Source organism: Sphaeramia orbicularis, chromosome 8, assembly GCF_902148855.1.
Source record: "Sphaeramia orbicularis chromosome 8, fSphaOr1.1, whole genome shotgun sequence".
NCBI classification, from domain to species: domain Eukaryota; kingdom Metazoa; phylum Chordata; class Actinopteri; order Kurtiformes; family Apogonidae; genus Sphaeramia; species Sphaeramia orbicularis.
Genome location: NC_043964.1, coordinates 2,080,672 through 2,100,438, shown reverse-complemented (window position 1 = coordinate 2,100,438; position 19,767 = coordinate 2,080,672). Strand labels below are relative to the sequence as shown.

The window sequence follows — 19,767 nt, the reverse complement described above, 5'->3', positions numbered from 1 at the left end:
ATTTTTATTATTATTATTATTATTATTATTATTTTTATTGCCAAAAATGAGTCTGTGCAAGTCTGTGATGTGGTTTATATTCTTAATCTTTTAAGACACAGGGGTCAAACATGCGTCCTGGGGCCAAATCCGGCCCACCAAAGGGTCCAATCTGACCCCTGGGATGAATTTGTGAAATATAAAAATTATAATGAAGATATTAACGATCAACGATGTGAATTTTTTTTTAGGTCAATCCATTCTGAAGCGGGTCAGAACCAGTAAAATATAATCATAACAACCTATCAATAATGAAAAATGCAAATTTTTGTCTTTTTTTTAGTGTAAAAAAAGTAAAATTACACAAAAATGTGAACATTTACAGACTATCCTTTTACAAAAACTGTGAATAACCTGAACAAATATGAACAATATGAAATTTCTTAAGAGACATATGTAGAATTGTACCAATATTCTGCCTCTTATTAAATGTTTTGTGTATTTGTAGATCCACTGTGATCTGTAAGCTGTGATTCACATGTATAAATGATAAACTGAGGTGTAATACTGTTAAAATTGCACTGATTTTTCTTCAGAATTGTCAGGTTGTTCATATTTGTTCATGTTATGTTCTAGTACAGTTCGCAGATGTAAACAGTTTCATTATGGAATTTTACTTTTTTCACTCAAAAACATAAAGAAAACTTTGGAGTTGATATTATTTATAAGTTCTTATCCTATTATTCATATTATTTGACTGCTCCAGCCCACTTTAGATCAGATTAGGCTGAATGTGGAACTGAACTAACATGAGTTTGACAGCCCTGATTTAAGAACTACAACTATTTTTTCTCTACATTTAATCTTTCCCAAGTTATATTATTATCATTTATTATGACAGTATCATCTGCATGTTGCATTTTTCTGTTAAAATCGGGTATTTTCCTGGATTGAATGTACTGATAATGAAGGTATTCATAAGGTAAATGTAAAGGTTATTATATCAAAACAAGAAAATTGAAGAGAAAAGATTATTTTAGCAAAGGGTCTCATCAACACAAACCCAGTGTGTCCATCCACTGTCACTGATCCAACTCCATGGGTTTTACTGGTGAATTAATGTTGTAGAAGATGACAGCGTTTCCACGGTAACTACAGAGCCTCTGAACGTCCAAATGTGGTCATATCTGATGACCATGAAAAGATGACAAACTGTATTTTACCTGAATTATTGGTGTGTATGTATTGATTAGTGGTTCAGAAGTTCTAGTTTTGCGACTGGTGGCTGTTCAGGATGTTCAGAGTTAAACACCTCTAGAGTTGTCTTTAATTTGCCTTTAATTACTTTGATTTAATCTGATCTATCACCTGTTGTCTAAAACTCATCTTATCTCAACTAGGACATTTATGACAGTAAGAATCTTAATGAAGCTTTTCTTGTTTGGACCTTAAATATTTTTGGTTCATCTGACCCTCATGTAGGGATGTAACGATTACCAGTATAACGATAAACGGCGGTAAAATCACAGACAGGTAGTATTAGTGTTTAAATTCTAATTCTCATGATAACTGTGTTTGATTACTGCACTTTTAGGGGAAAAAACACCTATGTAAAGATCTGCTTTTATGTCAAATATTTGAGTATAGTTTGAATTTATTACAATTTTAATTTTCTAGACCTAATATTTGGAACCAATAGTCACTTTTAAAGTCTGTGAAAAGGTTCGTTAAGCATCTGTGTGTTATTTATGCAATAAATTATATACATTTTTCAAATTGGATTTTATATATTTTTTGTGTTTTCTGTCCTTTTATGTTTTTATAGTAGGTTAAAGTGAAAAAATAATAGACAGATGATATAGATGAAGTTGTGCTGAAAAAACAGATCCAAACATGTGTATAGTAAACATTTGTTTCTATAGTATATAAAGGCCAAATCAAAAGGACTGAAAAACAGACAGAATAGACTCAGACCACTAAGGGTTAATATTGGAATGTTTCTGACACAGAAGGGACAGTGGGACTATTATTTTATTTTATTTTATTTTAATTATTTATTTAAATACAACTTGGTTAAATTATTTCAGTGTATGTGTTAGTACTTTTTGAACAATTTGAGCACAATTTCAATAATACCACAATAATAATGAGAACTGTGATAATTTTAGTCACAATAACCGTGATATGACAGTTTCATATGGTTCCATCCCCACCCTCATGTATTTTATTTAATAACATTTTGTATACTCTTGTGTTTGAGTTTTGTCTGAATCTAATCTGTAAGTTATTTTGCTTTATTTTATAATGTTATTGTGAACCTTTCCTCGTAAAATCAGACACAATTATACTTCATTTACCGACGAAGTAGATGTGTCCAAAAAGGGATGTTTTTAAGGAAAAAAGTGGAACATTCATTATTCTACGAAGCCTCTGAATGTCTACATGAAACATGTGAAACCACTGAACAGCTGAGATACTCCACTGCACCAGAACTCTTGAAGCATATGGACAGGAAACAGTTACAAAGTTATTCAATATTTGACAACATATGCTATTTACATACGACACTGGGCAATGATATTGGTCTTTGATGGTTTAATAAAGGTGCTGCTTCTATCGTATATTTTATTCTCTCTCAAGGTTATTATTGTTAACGAAAAGTAGCGAAATGACGAAAACTAGAATTGTAAAAACATTCTCGTTAACTGAAATGAACAAAAACTATGATTAAGAGAAAAAATGATAACTGAAACTGTATTGTGTTTACAAAACTAACTAAAATGTATAAAAAATTATGGATAAAATTCCCTTTGTTTTCATCTTTGTCAGTGTCGAATTGATATAAAATCAATTTATTTGGCTCCAGAAATTTTAGCTGCTGGCACCATCTGACACTTTTTGCTCCGTCACTTGTGTTCACTTGTGGTTTCCAGTCGTCTTCTGGTCCCCACTCTACCTGGAAACATGGAGACTAAAGCAGCAGAGTCCTGTCTGGGATTGATTTGAATAGGAGCACAGAGAAGAAGAGAAAAGAGACCACTGAACTACAACTGAACTACAACTAAAATAAACTAAAACTAAACTGAAATTAAACTAAAACTAAACTAAACTAAAACTAAAACTAAACTAAACTAAAATCAAACTAAAACTAAGCATTAAAAAATAATTAAAACTAATAAAAACTATCAAACCTGCTCTAAAAACTAATTAAAATGAACTGAATTAGAGAAAAAAAAAGTCCAAACTAAATAAAACTAAACTAGAATGAAAAATCCACAACTATTATGACCTTGTTGTGTCTGTTGTGCACTTTTGTGTCATATTCTGTCTCATTTTAGAAAAACTCCTGGTTCCTTTTCCTCATCCTTTGTCTTTGACCAGAGAGTGGACATGAGAATGGAGAACTGGGCTCGGTATTGCAGCGGTCAGGCGGTCAAAGAGCTGACCAGCCCGCAGGATGTGTCCTCTGAGTACTGCAGCACATACATGAGTGACCACAGACCCCCTGGTACTGGTGGTGGACGTCCACAACTGGCCAGCGGCAGACCAACACACTGGCACCAGCACGATATATTAACAGGTAAACTGGTGCGACACCACCCCACAGGTCACTGAACATCAGAATGAGCAGTGATGGAAAGTAACTGGTACATTTACTCTGTCTTTATACTGGAAGAAAATGGACGTACCCTCAGAACATGTGTGGGTGAGGGAGATGACATCTTCTGTTGTACCGGAACCACTCACTTCTATGGTCAGAGGAAGGGGGGGGGGGGGGTACTGTGAAACTATGGTCACCTTTAACCCTTTCATGCATAGTGGTCACTCCAGTGGTCAGTTCTTCTCCAGCTGTTCTCTTGTATATTCATGGGTTTTGTTGTTTTAGTTTGTGCGTCCCGATAAGCGTCCGTGTGAAACACAACAGTGGAACCAATGTTTAACAGCAGAGAAATGAAGGAAACAAAGCTGAAGATTCAGGAGAATTGTGGATGAATGATTTGTTTTTTGGATCACTTTGAGTCGATTAATCATTTGCAACTCTAATTTAATACACACATATTTCAAACAAAAGGACAAAACATGCCACTACAATTAATTACCACATACCTTGCTCCGCCGACCAAGGGTCCAAACTCCTCACTCATCCAGTGAACAGTAATAGGTATGTGAACCAAACTGCACTTTGACAAAAGAAAACCAACCCATTCCACATGAATATCAAGCTTGATATTTGTTCAAAATAATGTCAAACAAATCAAATGTTCTTTCTGCTCAGCTCACTTCTCTGCTTTGTGTGGCGACCCAAATGCATGTGGCAAAACAGGTGTGAGCCAGTCAGCCTCATTAGATCCCAAAAGGGGATGTGGCAACAATTAAACAAAATGGGAAGAAAATCCAACAAAAACCAAAAATTAAAAAAAAAAAAAAGAAGAAGAAGAAAAAGCTAAAATTTTAATAAACCTATCAACCTAACATCCTAACATAAAGTTCAGAGGAAAATGGGCTAATCCTTCACTTTTGTACAGTGCAGCAGATTATTCACACAACACTAGTTCTCATTCTGCTGCCGTTCACCTGGGCGTCTAATAACCTCCGTTTCATCATGTGGAACCTGCTCAGTGTTTGTTAAGAGTACACTGGTTCTATATTCGGTATGTTTGTGCAGGTGAGCAGAGGCAGCAGGACCACCTGGTGAAGTCCAGCAGACGGTCCAGACACAAACTGCTGCTGCCGTCCAGACGATGGGAGACCCAACACTCTGCACTGAGGCTCTACTAGTTCAGTTTAGATCTGAGGTCGTACAGGACGCTGCTCTACAACTTGTTCCATATGTGATTAAAATACAGAGAACTGAAATACTTCATCTTGTGATCATTAGACCCTCCTTTTGCATTTATTTTAGCTCTTTGTGTGAAAGAGTTTGGACACCTCTTCACGTCACAACACTGATGCACAGAGTCTCTAGAGCTTTTTTGTGTTTTGTGCCGAGTCAGAATTTAATCTGATATGTGTTGGATTTTTCAGTTTCATATGGGATCTGACACAGGCAGAAGGACGGGCTGAGGTTATTGTAATATTAGAAATTCAACTTCATCTCGCTCCTTTTCAAATGTTGTCCTTCCTTTTTATACAAATGTTTGTGGTTTGGTTTTAATGTTATATTAAATATTATATTCACCCTGAAAGACACCACTGATAGTAGAATGTTAAATGAAGGGTGTGTGCAAATATTTCAAACATGCCACCTGACCCCACCCTCTGGGAACATGAACGCACAGACCTGGAGCAGCCCTGCAGGGAAACAATAACACACTCATTCATGTAAGATAAGCAGCTCCGACAATTTAGATCAGTCTGAGGGAGAGATTTTATAAGACTGGAAAAAGAAAAAAAAATACAATGCACTTTTGTAAATATGTTTAAGGCAACACCTTGTACTGGATGTACTTAACCCTTTCATGCATGAATTATGAGAACCTTAATCAAGATTTTTTTTTTCCTGGGTGTTTTTATTCCTTTTTTAGGCATGAAAAGCAACGTTACTGAAATTAAATTTTTTTATGAACCTATTTTTCATGGATTAACAAAAATATCCACTCAGCTGGACACCATGCGTTTAATTTTTGAAGCAAAGAAAACATGCATTTACTGTCATACTGCATGAAAACTATGAAATAAATGTTTTTTTTAATGTCACTAATCTGATGTTTTCTCACATTTTAACAGACTATAATAGAAGTTATTACTCACTCAATATGCAAAAAACAACAAAACACAACAACTTTGAAAAAAAACAACCCAAAAAACAGTCTAATAACAATTAACAATTGATTTACAGTCAAATACGTTGCTACAGATCAGGTTTATCAAGAGCTGCAAAGTTACAGTAATGGTCTGAATGTCAGTGTATTATTATGGGATGCTGCGTAAGTGTCCACTGTGTTGGTTGATATGCAACTAAAACAACAAAACCCATAAATATACAAGAGAACAGCTGGAGAAGAACTGACCACTGGAGTGACCACTGTGCATGAAAGGGTTAATCCTGTTTTTCAAACCTTGGGATTTAGGTTGACATTATCTTTTTTTTTTTTTTTGTCAATATCTTACATACTTGTCCAAACTGAAACGTGTAGTCTTCTTCATAGATTTGTCCAAACATCAGAGTAGACCTACCTTTTAAATCCAACAGTTAAACTCTATGTTACTTTCTGGAAACATGCTATTATGGTGGAGACAGTTGTCTGTGGATGACCTGAAAAATAACTTTGCTTGTATAATTGTTTTAAAGTAAATTCTGAAAAATAAAAATTTTATAAAACTAAAATTTAGTTTATACTAATATTTGCCAAACTTTTCTACATCTGTCAATTACTTACTTTAAAAATTAAAATTTAAAAAATGAAACAAACAAAATTAACCAATAAATTCACTTAAATCCAACTTTATTCATTTTTGTAAAGATGTCCAGTAAGACATAAAATGAAATGAGAAGAGAAAGACAGTGATGAGACCAGAAATGAGGCAAAACACATAAATAAGAGAGGACAGACAGAGTGAGGATGGGCCTATGTACAGAGGCGCCTCACACCACAACCACACTGTGAGGTTTTCCTATATGAACTACGAGACCAGAGTCCAGCTAGCAGCGGAAGGCCCGTTTCTACAAACTCCTGATGGCGCGACATCACAGAGGAGCTCGGCTTTAAATCCAGTTTTTTTCAGCACTTTTTTTTTTTTCAAAAAAACAACCAAAGCTCAAGAAGCAAAAAAGAGACCAAACTTATGACCTGTTGTTATCTGACCAAACTGTCCTCGAAACATCTTTATGGTGAGGAATCTACGCGAGGTTAAAGGGCTACAGTAACGCTACAAACCCTGCTCAGTAGTCACTTTGTCTAAATTGTAGGAATGGCTTGAAAGCTTTACCCAGAGTTTCAAAGTCAAAGCACACATGAACAAACAGGAGCATTATGTGTACTGGGCGTCTAACAGCGGACTGGGTCTGTGTCCAATACGTCTGTGGAATTTGTGAGGAGGTAACCTTCATGTGGTGGCTGCATGCACGACTGAAATTCTTAAATAATATTCAGTGGGGGATGAGGCTGAAATGTCAAAGGGTGTCTGGGAGAAATTAAATCCGATGTGCGACAAAAACAAAGTGCGTCTTGCTCGGTGGCGGCAGCAGAGCGAGCAGGAGGCTTTTTTTCTTGAACAGCTCATTTTTCTTTTCTTCAAACATTCTTCCATCCTTCGGTTTTCCTCGTGGCTAGTCTTCTTTTCGGAGATCCTTGGTCTTCATCCACACGTGCGTCTACTCGTTCTTCTTTTCCTTCTGTTTGAGCAGTTTGTTGATCTCTCTCTTGGCCATGGAGGCGTACTTGCTGATGACGCCGTGCTGGTTCAGGCCGGGCAGAAGCAGCAGGAAGCTCACTGTAGGAGGGAATCACAGAGGTCAGGAAACAGGATCATCTAACAGTGACATAACCAAGACTAGATTAGAAATAGATATTACATTAAACATCAGAGCAGTCTTTGACACCTCATCTACTTTGAATTAGAAATTACTTCAACCTCATGTAGGGCTGTGCAATTAATCGAAATTCAAATACGATTTTGATTATTACACTCAACGATTACAAAAATTATGTAATCGAGAAAAAAACAATGATTAATTTTGAGTTTTAATTCACGAGTACGCAAGCTACCATGAGCTGCTGGGCCCCGCCCCCTTCTAAAGGCTGGTTTATGCGTATCGCGTCAGTGAGCTCCACGCAGCTTCACGCAATCAACTGATGTCATTTTCACAGCCCCGCCCCTTCGTGCGGCTCATCTCAAGCAGAAACTTTCCGCATCACGCACCTCAGAAAATTTGTAAGAGGCGCGCGGACAACATGGCCGACATTCAGGAGCTCCTGGTGGTAGAAGTACAGAAGTACAGGCACTGGCAGGACTGGTCACCAGGACCACCACCACAGCCGAGTGGGAACTATTCATGGAGGGAAACTGCAGCGACAGTCGGCAAAGAGGAGGAATGGGCAAAAAAAAAAAAAAAACTGGAAAAACATTCAGGACAGATATGTGAAGGCAAAAAAGACCGCCAAAGGGAGAAGTGGAGACCCAGGGGGGAGGGGCCAAACATCCCATGGACGAATGAGAGAGTTGAGCTGGATCTGGAATTTTATTTAACACAGGGAAACACACATATTTCCCTCCAGAGAAGGTACGTTTATTGATAACTATGTGAAAACAGAAAACGAACTGAGGAATTTTCTTCTTCTCTAGTTTTTTTTACTTTGATAGTCGTGCGTTTGTGGCGCACTGCCCCCTGCAGTTTGGGAATAGACACCGTGCGGAGCCACCCGGAGTATAAAAGCACCACGCGTACTCTCGTGCCGACTCCCCACGTCTATTTTCCACACGTCACATTCATGCGGCGAACATAAACCAGCCTTAAGCTCCAGCTGCCAGCGGGCCGGCAGGTCCGCCCCACCAGGACAGCTGTACTTAGCGGTCTGGAAAAATGGCAGAAGCGCTTGGTAAACAAAAAAGGCAAGTCCAATTCAGTTGTACGGAATCACTTGCTCAGAGTAGCCTTTTTTTAGTATTTCCTTAATGTTGTGTATAGTTGGATGTGTGGTGTGACACTGTGGTTTCATGTTGGTTTTCTGTGCGGTGCGTGGTCGTTGCGTTGTCGTGCACAACCTGTGTATTCTATAAATGGCTGATGTTTACAGAAGGCCTGAAACTGAAACCTCACAGCACGCCACTGAATATAAATATATATATATATATATATATATATAAAACTGACCTTGTTTCATACTACACTGAACATACTTGAATTTCTAATTTGCACTCTACATGAAGTTTTTTTTCTTATTGCTACAGTTCTATGGAAAGTCTATAACAGTTTAATTCCAGTGCACTATTTGTTTACAAAAGGAAACATACTTGAATTTACAGTATACTTATTTACATTCAAAGATTTTTTTGTTTCATACAAAAATGAACATACTTTTAGAGTTTAAAAGCTTTATTTATGTTTAAAGAGTATATTTTACATTGTTTTACAAGAAAAAAAAAAACTTTACGTTTAACAAATCATTTTTTAATAATCTTGATTTCAATTATTGCTAAAATAATTGTGATTGTTTTTTTCTATAATCGAGCAGCCCTAGGAAAAGGGATAATCTTACAAGCGACATAACCAGTGCTAGATTATTAATAGATATTACATAAAACATCAGAGCAGTCTTTGACATCTCACCTACTTTTAATCAGAAATTACTTCAACCTCATGGATCCCTGTCAGATGAATATTAAAGACATGTCTGAGCAAGACATTTTCACTAGTGTCGACGGTCCTTTGTTAAAACCATTTTTAATCCCATATGTCATCATACAGCCTAAGGAAAACTGAAGTTCTTTCATCCAGTCGAGAATTTCTACAGAAACTGGGGAAGATGCCTTTAAAAGTAAAGCTCAGTCTGCCCATATCACTTAGATAAACTACCTCCAGAAATTGACATAGTTCACCAATAATTATGCATATCAACGTGTTCGGTTTGTTTGGTTATGTGAAGGGTTCCTTGAAACTGGTCAGATCTTTGATTGATAAATAGGAACATGTTGCAGTATACCACACCTCCTTTGCAATAGCTACATAGTTATGACATAAGTCTCAGAATTAGAACACAACTGCCATGAGTGATAAATCAAGACACTAACTCATCTGAACCTCTAGTTTAAGTGAAATTACCAACATCATCTGGTATCAGCGCTGGTTTTTGCATAAATGCTCTAATTTGTGGGGAAATGCTGCCAAAAACCTGCAGCCTTATACATGCCTGGTTTTTAGAAGATGAAAACTGCAAGCACCATGAACACAACTACAGTTATTTTCTTGTTAAAAGACATTTTCTGCATTCCAGCACCCTGCTGGTGTTGTGCCTTAACCCCAGATCAGATCAGTCCAACTGTTCAACATTAACAAATGTTATTTTTCTACAAAACAAAATGTATTCAAACTAATGTACCATCGGACATAACATCTGCGTCACGATTTTCCACCAGTTCAGTACTTGACATGTCTGAGCTCATGTGACTGATGATGTTCTGTTGATTCATTAACGGCCACTTTGCCCAAAGGCAGCACTTCCAGTCTGGCAGGTGAGCACAACACAACTGTAAAATGAACTGTACTAAAAGAATTTCTGGAATAACCACAGTGATGTTTTCCAGGTTAAAGGTTCAGTGCAGAGCAAGACGGAAGGCAACAGCTCAGACTGAACACGGCTGTTACTGGAAGACCCTATTGTCTCAGATCTCAGTATTGATCTACATGACTGCTTCACTCTGACTCACAGCAACAGGAAGCCTGTTAGTACCAGGCAGACGTGCAAGTCATGTGATCATGATACGCAAAAAAATCTACTGGGCTAGTGCTGATGAACGCACCGTCAACAGCTGACAAACAAGCAGCATTTCCTGTTTTTGTCACCTCATATGTGAACTTGAGTGCACCATACACTTGGACGTTTTATGTTTCATTCACCACATGACACAACACAATGTATTAAATGTATGTTTTGGTGAAAGCAACTGATTTCTAAGAATAAAAGATAACTTTAAAAAGGGACACTTTCAGCTTTGCCCAGATAAATGTAAAGAGTATAAGAGTAGTAGTGTAAGAGTAGGGCTGTAAGAAAAGATCGGTTCTGTAATATATCGCGATATTTCATTTCACAATACTGTATCGATATTAGAAAGTACTGTATCGATATTTTTAGGTATTTATTCAAGTGCAGATATTGTGGAGGTTCATTTTTATTTTTATTGTTTTTCTTTTTTGTTTCTATTTCATTTATTATTATCTAACACTCTTTTATTAAATAACGTCAGGTCCTTTATTGGTATCGCACAAAAATCCTGTTCTGATGTTAGTTGTGAACTAATAGAATATGAACATTTGAACAGGATCTGAAATTGTAATGTCTGTAAAACAGAATTTCAGTTTGAACACAGGAACATTTTGTGATATACCATTAGATCCTGTTGGGATCAAATAAAAATATGTTCAGTATTTATGCAGATTTCTGGTGAAATTCCATGCTTTCAGGAAATAATCTTTAAAAAAACAACAACAAAAAAAAAACAATAAAAAATTGCCTTTTTAACTTTTTGTATTGTGATATATCATATTGTGATCCTAGTATTGTGATTTGTATCGTATCGCCAGATTCTTACCAATACACAGCCCTATATAAGAGTCGGCTGGTTTAACAGTACAATTACATTCTTTTTAACATACTCACCAATCAGGTAGGTGAGGAACAGGTTGTGCACCTGCTGTCCGATCCAGGCCACAGCCAGGAGACTGCTGATCACTGAAGCAAAGTACTGGGGAAAACAGGGAGTTCACATTACATTCAGCCATTCAGTGTGACCTCCTGTACACACAACAGCATTATACCGATTCAAAGAAATCACCCCTCAACATAACTGCAATATAACACATCATTTCAGTAGCGAAACTAACTTTAAAAAGGAACCAACATAGCATGTGATCTGGCTGAGGGGAGTGTGCAGTGTGAAAAATCCTGGATTCCATCGCCCATAACCCACTTTGTGGTCTGTTAAGTAGAGCAGCAAAGCCAAATCAGCTGAGAATATTTTTATCTGGAGCACAGAGAAAGCTCACTTTTGTACAGAACAGATAGAAAGCTTCATTTACTGCAGCACTTAAATACATTAGTGTAAATAACCGTTGACAAAGACTGGGTTGTAACCCCCAGGTTTTTTTTTTAAGCTTCAAAATTAGCTTGTATTTCAAGCATTTCCAAATCATACAGATGAGGCCTCTTATGAGCTGGATTGTGATGATTTGTCACTTTTTAAAAGTATGAGTATGTTTGTGTCAGTCTCACACGAACACTAACAACCAAGATTATTTGGGAAGCAAGAGACCAGAAACTCCTGAGACAAAATCTTATGGCCTTGAATCTGATGCCAAGATAATGTGGCGAAAAATATTCTAAATGTAATACACACTTAAATTGATATTGATTTTTTTTGTTTTCTAAAAATCCATTTTGCTGCAGCCTTCCTTCATGAGCAGGTGATGACCTTCATGTACTGCAGGTCATGCACTGCCTGTGAATAAATACTACACCACAAAATAAATCCAAAGTAACTCTAAATGTCAATGTCAGTAAAATGTTTGTTGGCCGGTACATTTCCTAATGTGTGAAGACAGTCAGATTTTAATGTACCATTTTTGGTTTCTCTTCCTTGAGGGCACAGAGACGCTTCCACCAGCCAACAATCCGCCTCTGGGTCTTCACCAGGTTACCGCAGATCTCATGGAAACGCTGCTGCTGCTCAGTGGTCCTGCACACAATGAGGAGGACAAGAACAGTAAGAGTCTAGTAGAGGAGGATTTGACTCTAGTGCTGATCACATCAACAGGAGGAAGAGGATAGGTGATTTGTCACATTATCACATAGACTTCCTCACTTGCTGGTTACTCACTCATTTTACATTTATTCACAGTTGGTATATTTTCAACAACTTCATCTTTTACTTACAAGAGTGAGGTTCAGTTAGTTTAGTAAACAAACAGCCCATCCTCCAAAAGCCTACAGTACATTTCAGAACTTGTTCCCTTCTCACTTTTACTGCAGTAAAGAAGTTGAACCAGTACTTCTACTTTTACTGGGTTTTTTGTTTGTTTGGTTTTTTAAAAAAAAAAAAAAAACCATGCATCTGTGCTTCTACAAGAGCAGGGCTGTCAAACTCATTTTAGTTCAGTTCCATATTTAGCCCAATTTGATCACAAGCAGGCCAGACCAGTAAAATAATGACTTAATAACCTATAAATAATGACAAATCCAAGTTTTTCTTTTTGTTTTAGTATAAAAAAAAACACAATTAAATGACGAAAATATTTACATTTTACAAAAAAGATGTGAATAACCTGAAAAAACAGAAATTTCACTTGAAAAATTAGTGCAATTTTAACAATATTATGCCTTGACTTATTATTTATACATGTATATTTACACACAATGTTACATAAACATTTAGTAACAGGCAGAATATTGTTCAAATTGCACATTTCAGGTTGTTCACCTTTGTTTTCATTTATGTATTTATTTGTATTTTATTGAAAAAGAATAGTTTTGTAAATGTAAATATTTTCACAGTGTAATGTTATTTTTTTCACTTCAATTTTTTCCACATAATTTTTCAAAGAAAATCTGTCCGTGTCATTATTTATGGGTTATTGTGTTGTTCTTTTGACTGTAGATCACATTGGTCTGTATGTGGAACCTGAACTGTTCAGGTTCATTTTTGCACTTTCATCCTGCGGGCCGGAATGGAACTTTTGGCAGGCCAGATTTGGCCTCCGGGCTGCATGTTTGACACCTGTGTACTAGAGTAAAGAATGTGCACACATTTGCCTTTGTAGTCACAATGCTTTTACAGGACTAACATGATAATAAATCATGGGATTTCTTTCTTCATAGGGTATTGGATTGTCTTTATTTGAGATGACGTTATTGTTAAATTAAACTGGTTTCACTCTGCAGTGCTGAGGGCATAAAGCACTGTAAGGTACAGGAAAGGGCTTAGTTAAGAAGGGGGAAGGGGCCTGCTGGAAAGGTGGGCATCTTTTTTTATGCTGAGCCATCGTTCCCTATTTGAGTCTTTGTTGTCCAGGAGCCAAACAGCACCATGACTAGACTCTGAAAGCTCCTCGTCAGCAGCCACCTGAATCAGCCGTTTGGTCGAGCAGGGGCTCAGTGAGCAAGCAGCTTCCTCAGCTATTAGCTCAGCCTTTCATCATACAGAAAAGATCATTAGCTGTACTTACTAGCTGTACCCATATCTACAAGCAAAAAAACTGCCTTTTAAATAAACCTTGCTGTAAATCAGTTTCCTGTTAATTATATCATAAGGGTTTTAACCTGCTGAGGGTAAAATGTAGCTACACTGTGTATTCTCTTATCTTTAAGGTTTATCTAAATAATAGGACATAAGTCAGTGGTTTCCAACCTTTTTTGGCTCGTGACCCCTTTTTAAAATCACAAATTTCTGGCGACCCCAGACATTCAAAACAGAGACATTTTTTTTTGCTAAAATTAATTTGTTTTTGATTATGTAATAGTTTGCTATACCATGTACCACATAAATGTTAATTTCAGACAACATTTAGTCTATATAATGTATATTATTGTGGACAGAGGTAGTAAATCCAGGTGTAGATTACTGCACAAAGGGAGAATGTGATTTTCCTTGGTCAGGATCTGTCCAGTCAGTCCAGCTGTGATTTACAAGGAGGAATATTAATACTGAACAAACAAGAACTGAAACTATGAATTATGAAAGAGCTGCAGCATCTGAAACTGACCACAGTGAACATTTGACACAGAAACAGAACCACAGTGCTGCAGTTTCAGCTTCAGTTTGTCTGTTATGGATTGGGATTGTCTCTCTCAACTCACCATATATGTTTTGTATTTGTACATTTTATTCTAATCAATTGCTAGAAATTTCAGGCGACCTCATGTGGGGTCCCAACCCCGAGGTTGAAAAACACTGACTTCAGTGCTGCAGCAGAGCCTCAGCCTATGGAATGTGCCACAGAGCATGAGTGTGTGGAACATGCTCTGCTGATCCTGGGTTATATAACAGCTAACTGAAGGTGTCTGGTGTAAGACAGATGTCCAATAGAGTGCGCCAACTGCTGTCTGTCACTCTATCTTCACCATCGAATAGACACTGCTGAGTCAAGGCAGCTGTTCAGTGTAAGGTCAAAGCTCATGGGGAGGTGGGACACACGGATCTGGTATCAAAATGTTCAGACAACATAGAGACTGTCACACCGAGTACTCAAGCCTCTGCCACGAAAAAAAAAAAAAAGAAAGAAAAACCATAACTGAAAAACTGCAGATACTGATTTAAGTATTATGAACAACTTTATACTCTACTTTGTGCCTCTTTTTTTTTGTAAGTATGTTGACAGCTTTGGAGAAATCTGACAGTACACCTGCTGAATTAAGGGTTGCTAAGTGACAAACCACATTGTCATATGGATCAACATGCTACAAAGACATGCAATGCAAAAAACTACAATGAATAAGATGAATGCAACACATGTGCCAGTTGTCTGTGTCAGAATTTGCTTCCCCATGACAAAACATTCAAACACTACAGAGAGAAGACAAGTGAAAACATGAGGGTGATTATTTGGATTTATTTAGTAATTTAACTCATGTCATGCAGGCAAATTCTCTCTGTGCTGTTCTGTTTAACTTAATTTTGTGTTTAGTTGATTTGGGACACTTGTGCTTTTGTTTTGTTTCTTAGGCATGTAGGATTTTCCATGTTTGTGGATTAGGTTAGGAGCATACCAATAAAGATGTAGGACCTGTACAGGTAACATATTTTTGTCTTGTCATCAATATTGAACTGCATTATTTCAGGTTTTCCACCAACAAGACTAAAAATAAAGCTTTAGGGGAAAAAGGACAGTATATGGAGTTTTGCTTTTGTCCAATTAGGTGTAAGGGATACGTCATTTACAAAGATACGGCAGATTTATCTCTGAGGCTCTGAGTGAAAAAGGATTTAGTTCAGCAAATACTGTGGTCTGATTTTTAGAAGCACTTGCACAAAAGCTGGAGGGAAAATTAGATGGTGCTAAAAATGCAAATATTTTAAAAGAAAGGAAATAAACATGAGTTTATAAGAGAGCTTTTTCCACCCACCACTTATTGGAGCCGAAAACACGTGGTGCGAGTGTGGGCACAAGGTAATCAGCCAGGCACAGCAGCATGACGGTGCAGGAGAGTCCAGTGAGCACTGATGGGTCCAGGTAGTAGATGAGCCTGAAGAAAGAGGAAGACACAGCAGCCAGTCAGGTTTACCAATATTACAACAGTAACAAGGCACTGTTCCTTAGAAAAGGGATTTCAAAATAGGTAATTGTTACAGTCATTTATTGCACTATAACATTAAAAACTACGTCAAGATAAAACTGAGTGCGTGTACACATAGAATTATGAGGTGTCACCTTAGGCTCCTCAAATCTCTGGTGTGTCCTCAGAAATAAAAATTTTCTAATGACAAATATGACTTAACTGGTATAAAAAGGAGGCTTCTAAACTGGACTGAACAAATGCTGCATCTCCGATTCTACAGTAGATAATCCAATCTGATCACAGTAACATTGTTATAAAATGTGATGCCAGTACAAAACCAGATTATAAAGAACATTCTCCACCCTAATCACAGATTATTTCAGCACCTGCCCTTTGGCAAGTATTGCTCAAAAATACTTGTAATCAGTGACTTGCAATGCCAATATCACATGATCAGCTACTCCAGGCATCTTATTATACGGTATCTAGTGTCTATAACATCTTTATAGTATGTACAGTTGGCTTTCTTCTGTATAAATCTTAGATTAAAATCAATATTATCGACTTCTTTGAACTTCATGTTTTAAAAGGTTTAACCACTACCTTGTACCACATAAAACATTCAACTAAAGCATACTTACAGGAAGAGTACAGTTGTGGCACCCATCAGAGCTCCAGGAAACCAAGGCTTCTCCCAGCGGAGGACACGATCTCCAGCCAGGATCACCTCACCCCAGCCCTGCAGCTGCTCCTCCAGCTGGGCCGTTTCTTGAGCCTGCACATGAAATTCGCCACACGCTTTAACAACTACACAGTTCATTATCTGACAAACTTATACTTTTTCCAATCACTCCCAGAATGGTAAATAATACTTTTTTTTTCCTTTTAATCATGCCAGTAGCATGATAAGACTCCTATTGGTATAACTTTGCCCTGGTAGTGACCAGAGGTATTATCAGAGTTCTCCAGTGGATTTGCTAACTTTGCTCAGCTCCAGATATACTCTTAAATTACTTTGAGTATGATGATGTAATTGCCTTTACAATGAAGCAGAAACATGTGATGATATTGGCTGATTAATTGGTTGCTCTAAGCCTTGAATTTATTTATTTATTTTTTAAGAATAGAGAATCACGGTAGGTTGACTATACAGTCTACTTCAGTGGTTTCCAACCTTTTTTGGCTTGTGACCCCATTTTAACATCACAAATTTCTGGCGACCCCACACATTCAAAACAGAGACATTTTCAAAAATTAATTTGTTTTTGATCATGTAATAGTTTGCTATACTACAATGCAAATAAATGTTAATTTTAGAGGACATTTAAACCATAAAATGTATATTATTGTGGACAGAGGCAGTAAATCCAGGTGTAGATTACTGCACAAAGGGAGAATTTTATTTTCCTTGGTCAGGAAATGTACAGTCAGTCCAGGTTGTATTTACAAGGCTATAAATTAATACTGAACAAACAATAACTCAAACTATGAATTATGAAAGAGCTCCAGCATCTGAAACTGACCACAGTGAACATTTGACTCATAAACAGAACCACAGTGCTGCAGTTTCACAACCACAGTCTGTCATGTCTTTTATGTGTTGTGATTGTCTCTCTCAACTCACCATATATTGTTAATTAGTAAGTTTATTTGTATTTTTATCAATTACTGGAAATTCCAGGCGACCCCACATGGGTTCCTGACCCCAAGGTTGAGAAACACTGGTCTACTCGCAGCTGTAAAGGCAGTAAACGCACCAAAAAACGTAAAAAATTTTCGAAATGGTACCATAGGCAGTCCTTCAGTTTTCTTATACTTTGTATTTAGTTAGACGCCCTTGCAGGAAATACCATAACATCTGCAATTACAGACACTGAGTCTTATCCTGGATGATAGTGCAGCAGTGATAACAGTATTTTCCAGAGCAGCTAAATGCCTTCATGTCAGACAAAAGGAAATGAGCGATGCTAACCTAAAGAATCGTGTTCCGTCGATTGAAAAAGCCATTTGACTCGGTAGGAGATATCTGAGCTTTAAACAACAGCTGAAACGGCTCACACAGCCGCTGCTAATGGTTGAAGGGTTCGGATCCGCACGGCAGCTCGAGGCGGAAGACTTTTTTTGAACTAGCTAATCGGCCAGCCAGAAGGTTAGCTAGCTAAAGTTAGCTGCAGCCACCGCGACCAAAACGAACAGCTTTGACGGATAAAGGAGTAGCGTTAGAGCTAAATCCGCAGCTTATTTGTTCCCTATTTTTAGGATGGCAGGTATGTCTGATGTTAACATAACATAATTTACGGCAGAATTGCTAGAACCATCTGTGCTGTTGTTCAACACACATAGAACAGCCTCCAAATCCGGTTAAATTTAGCATTGCTAGTACAGAGGAGTCGATTAGTACTTACTAGCAAGTTAGCGCTTTTGTTGTCGCCCTCAGCCATCGTAAACAACAGAGTCGATTTGAGATTTTAGTCTGAACCTCTTGATGTTTTGCAGAAGAAACGACCCCGGAGAGCACAGAGTCACACGCCTCCGCTGCTGCTTCACCGTCACTAACGGTCGAGCTCTGGCAGGATGTTTTTATCCCAGACGTTTGCGTCAAAAATACCCGAGAGCATTCTGGGAAAAGTAGTTTTTTTTTTAGGTCAAGGACCGCGACAATGTTTTTAAAAATAGTAGTAGTATAAGTAGTTATATTAGAAATTATAATCAGGATTAGAACCAAATACCTGACTCTACCCATACCACCTAAAGCGAAAGAAACTCATTTTAAAACACTAAATTATATTTATCCTTGCAATGACTTTATGAGACAAAGATTTAATATTGTTTTTGGTGAATTTGAAATCGAATCTTTAGAACTTTTATGTTTTGACTGCCCATACACCAGGACATTTTGGACAGCATTTCAAGACTGGACATCTGAGAAGGACAAACTGGAGTATGAAGACATTAAATTTGGAGTTATAATGGAAAACAGAAAAAGAGAAGTTATGTATAACACTGGTTATTATGGCCAAACAGTTTATACACAAATTTAGATTTGTGAAGCCCCCCCCCCCCCCCCCCCCCCCCCCCCACACACACACACACACACACACACACACACACACTGTTCCTAATTTACAAGAATGAAATAACAAACTTCAAAAAGACACAGACATGTGAAAACCAAACGAGCCTGGATTGTTTATGAAATTTGAATGTGTTGATTCCTGATTAGACCTCTGACTTTATTTTGATATTTATTTTATTTTGTTTTGTTTTACTTTATTTTATGATGTTCTTTACTAATATTATTCACTTAAGTTTGATATTGTTGCTCAGTCTGGAAAAAATAAGTCTTTTTCTATTAAATTGATTGAATGAATAACCAGATTTTGATGAATAAAGTTGAAAAAATATATATATTAAAGAAATATCCTTTAAAGTCATTCATAAATTCTATCCAGCTAAGTCTAAAATCTTATATTAAAAATAGATTTAAGAAAAATATTGATATAAACTGTAGCTTTTGTAGTGAATGTCCTGAAACTGTTGTTTACTTATTTTGGCACTGCCACTATTGTGAAAAACTTTTTGGCCAAAACTTTGTGATTTTATTTCTAATAATATTGAAAGATATTGTATGTTGTTTTGAAGGAATGTATAGTTTGGTCAATTTGAAAGTAGCTAGCTCAAAAGTGAATCTCTATACCTGATAAACCTTTTAATTTTAATGTCGAAATTTCACATTCATTGTTGTAAATACTCAGCAGAAAAAGCCATGCTTTACTGCATTCTATAATAATTTCAAACAATACATTCTCTCAATTAAATACTCTGATAAGCGAAAGGCAATCCAAACTGTTGAAATCTG

At 37.0% G+C, this 19,767-nt stretch overlaps 1 protein-coding gene across 2 annotated transcripts; it reads right to left on the bottom strand.

The window, feature by feature from the left end:
* Positions 1-6,408: 6,408 nt before the first annotated feature.
* On the bottom strand, positions 6,409-18,489 carry arl6ip1 (ARL6 interacting reticulophagy regulator 1). 2 transcript variants are annotated; one of them, XM_030140180.1, is made up of 6 exons: positions 18,314-18,485; positions 16,550-16,683; positions 15,756-15,875; positions 12,255-12,372; positions 11,298-11,382; positions 6,409-7,413 (listed from the first exon to the last, which is right to left on the bottom strand). In XM_030140180.1, exons 1-6 carry the CDS (start codon positions 18,347-18,349, stop codon positions 7,295-7,297), a joined length of 612 nt encoding a protein of 203 aa, XP_029996040.1. In that variant the 5' UTR covers positions 18,350-18,485; the 3' UTR covers positions 6,409-7,294. The 2 variants fall into 2 exon arrangements, with proteins under 2 accessions (XP_029996040.1, XP_029996041.1); XM_030140181.1 differs by lacking the exon at positions 6,409-7,413 and adding an exon at positions 10,577-10,646 and having other exon boundaries at positions 11,246-11,382; positions 18,314-18,489.
* Positions 18,490-19,767: the final 1,278 nt, after the last annotated feature.

Coding starts and splice junctions, on each gene's coding strand:
- arl6ip1 (XM_030140180.1), bottom strand. CDS start 18,349: ATGGCTGAGGGCGACAACAAAAGCGCTAACTTGCTA. Junction 16,684..18,313: donor ACAAAAGCGCTAACTTGCTA/GTAAGTACTAAT, acceptor TTTCATGTGCAG/GCTCAAGAAACGGCCCAGCT. Junction 15,876..16,549: donor GCCACAACTGTACTCTTCCT/GTAAGTATGCTT, acceptor CTCTTTCTTCAG/GCTCATCTACTACCTGGACC.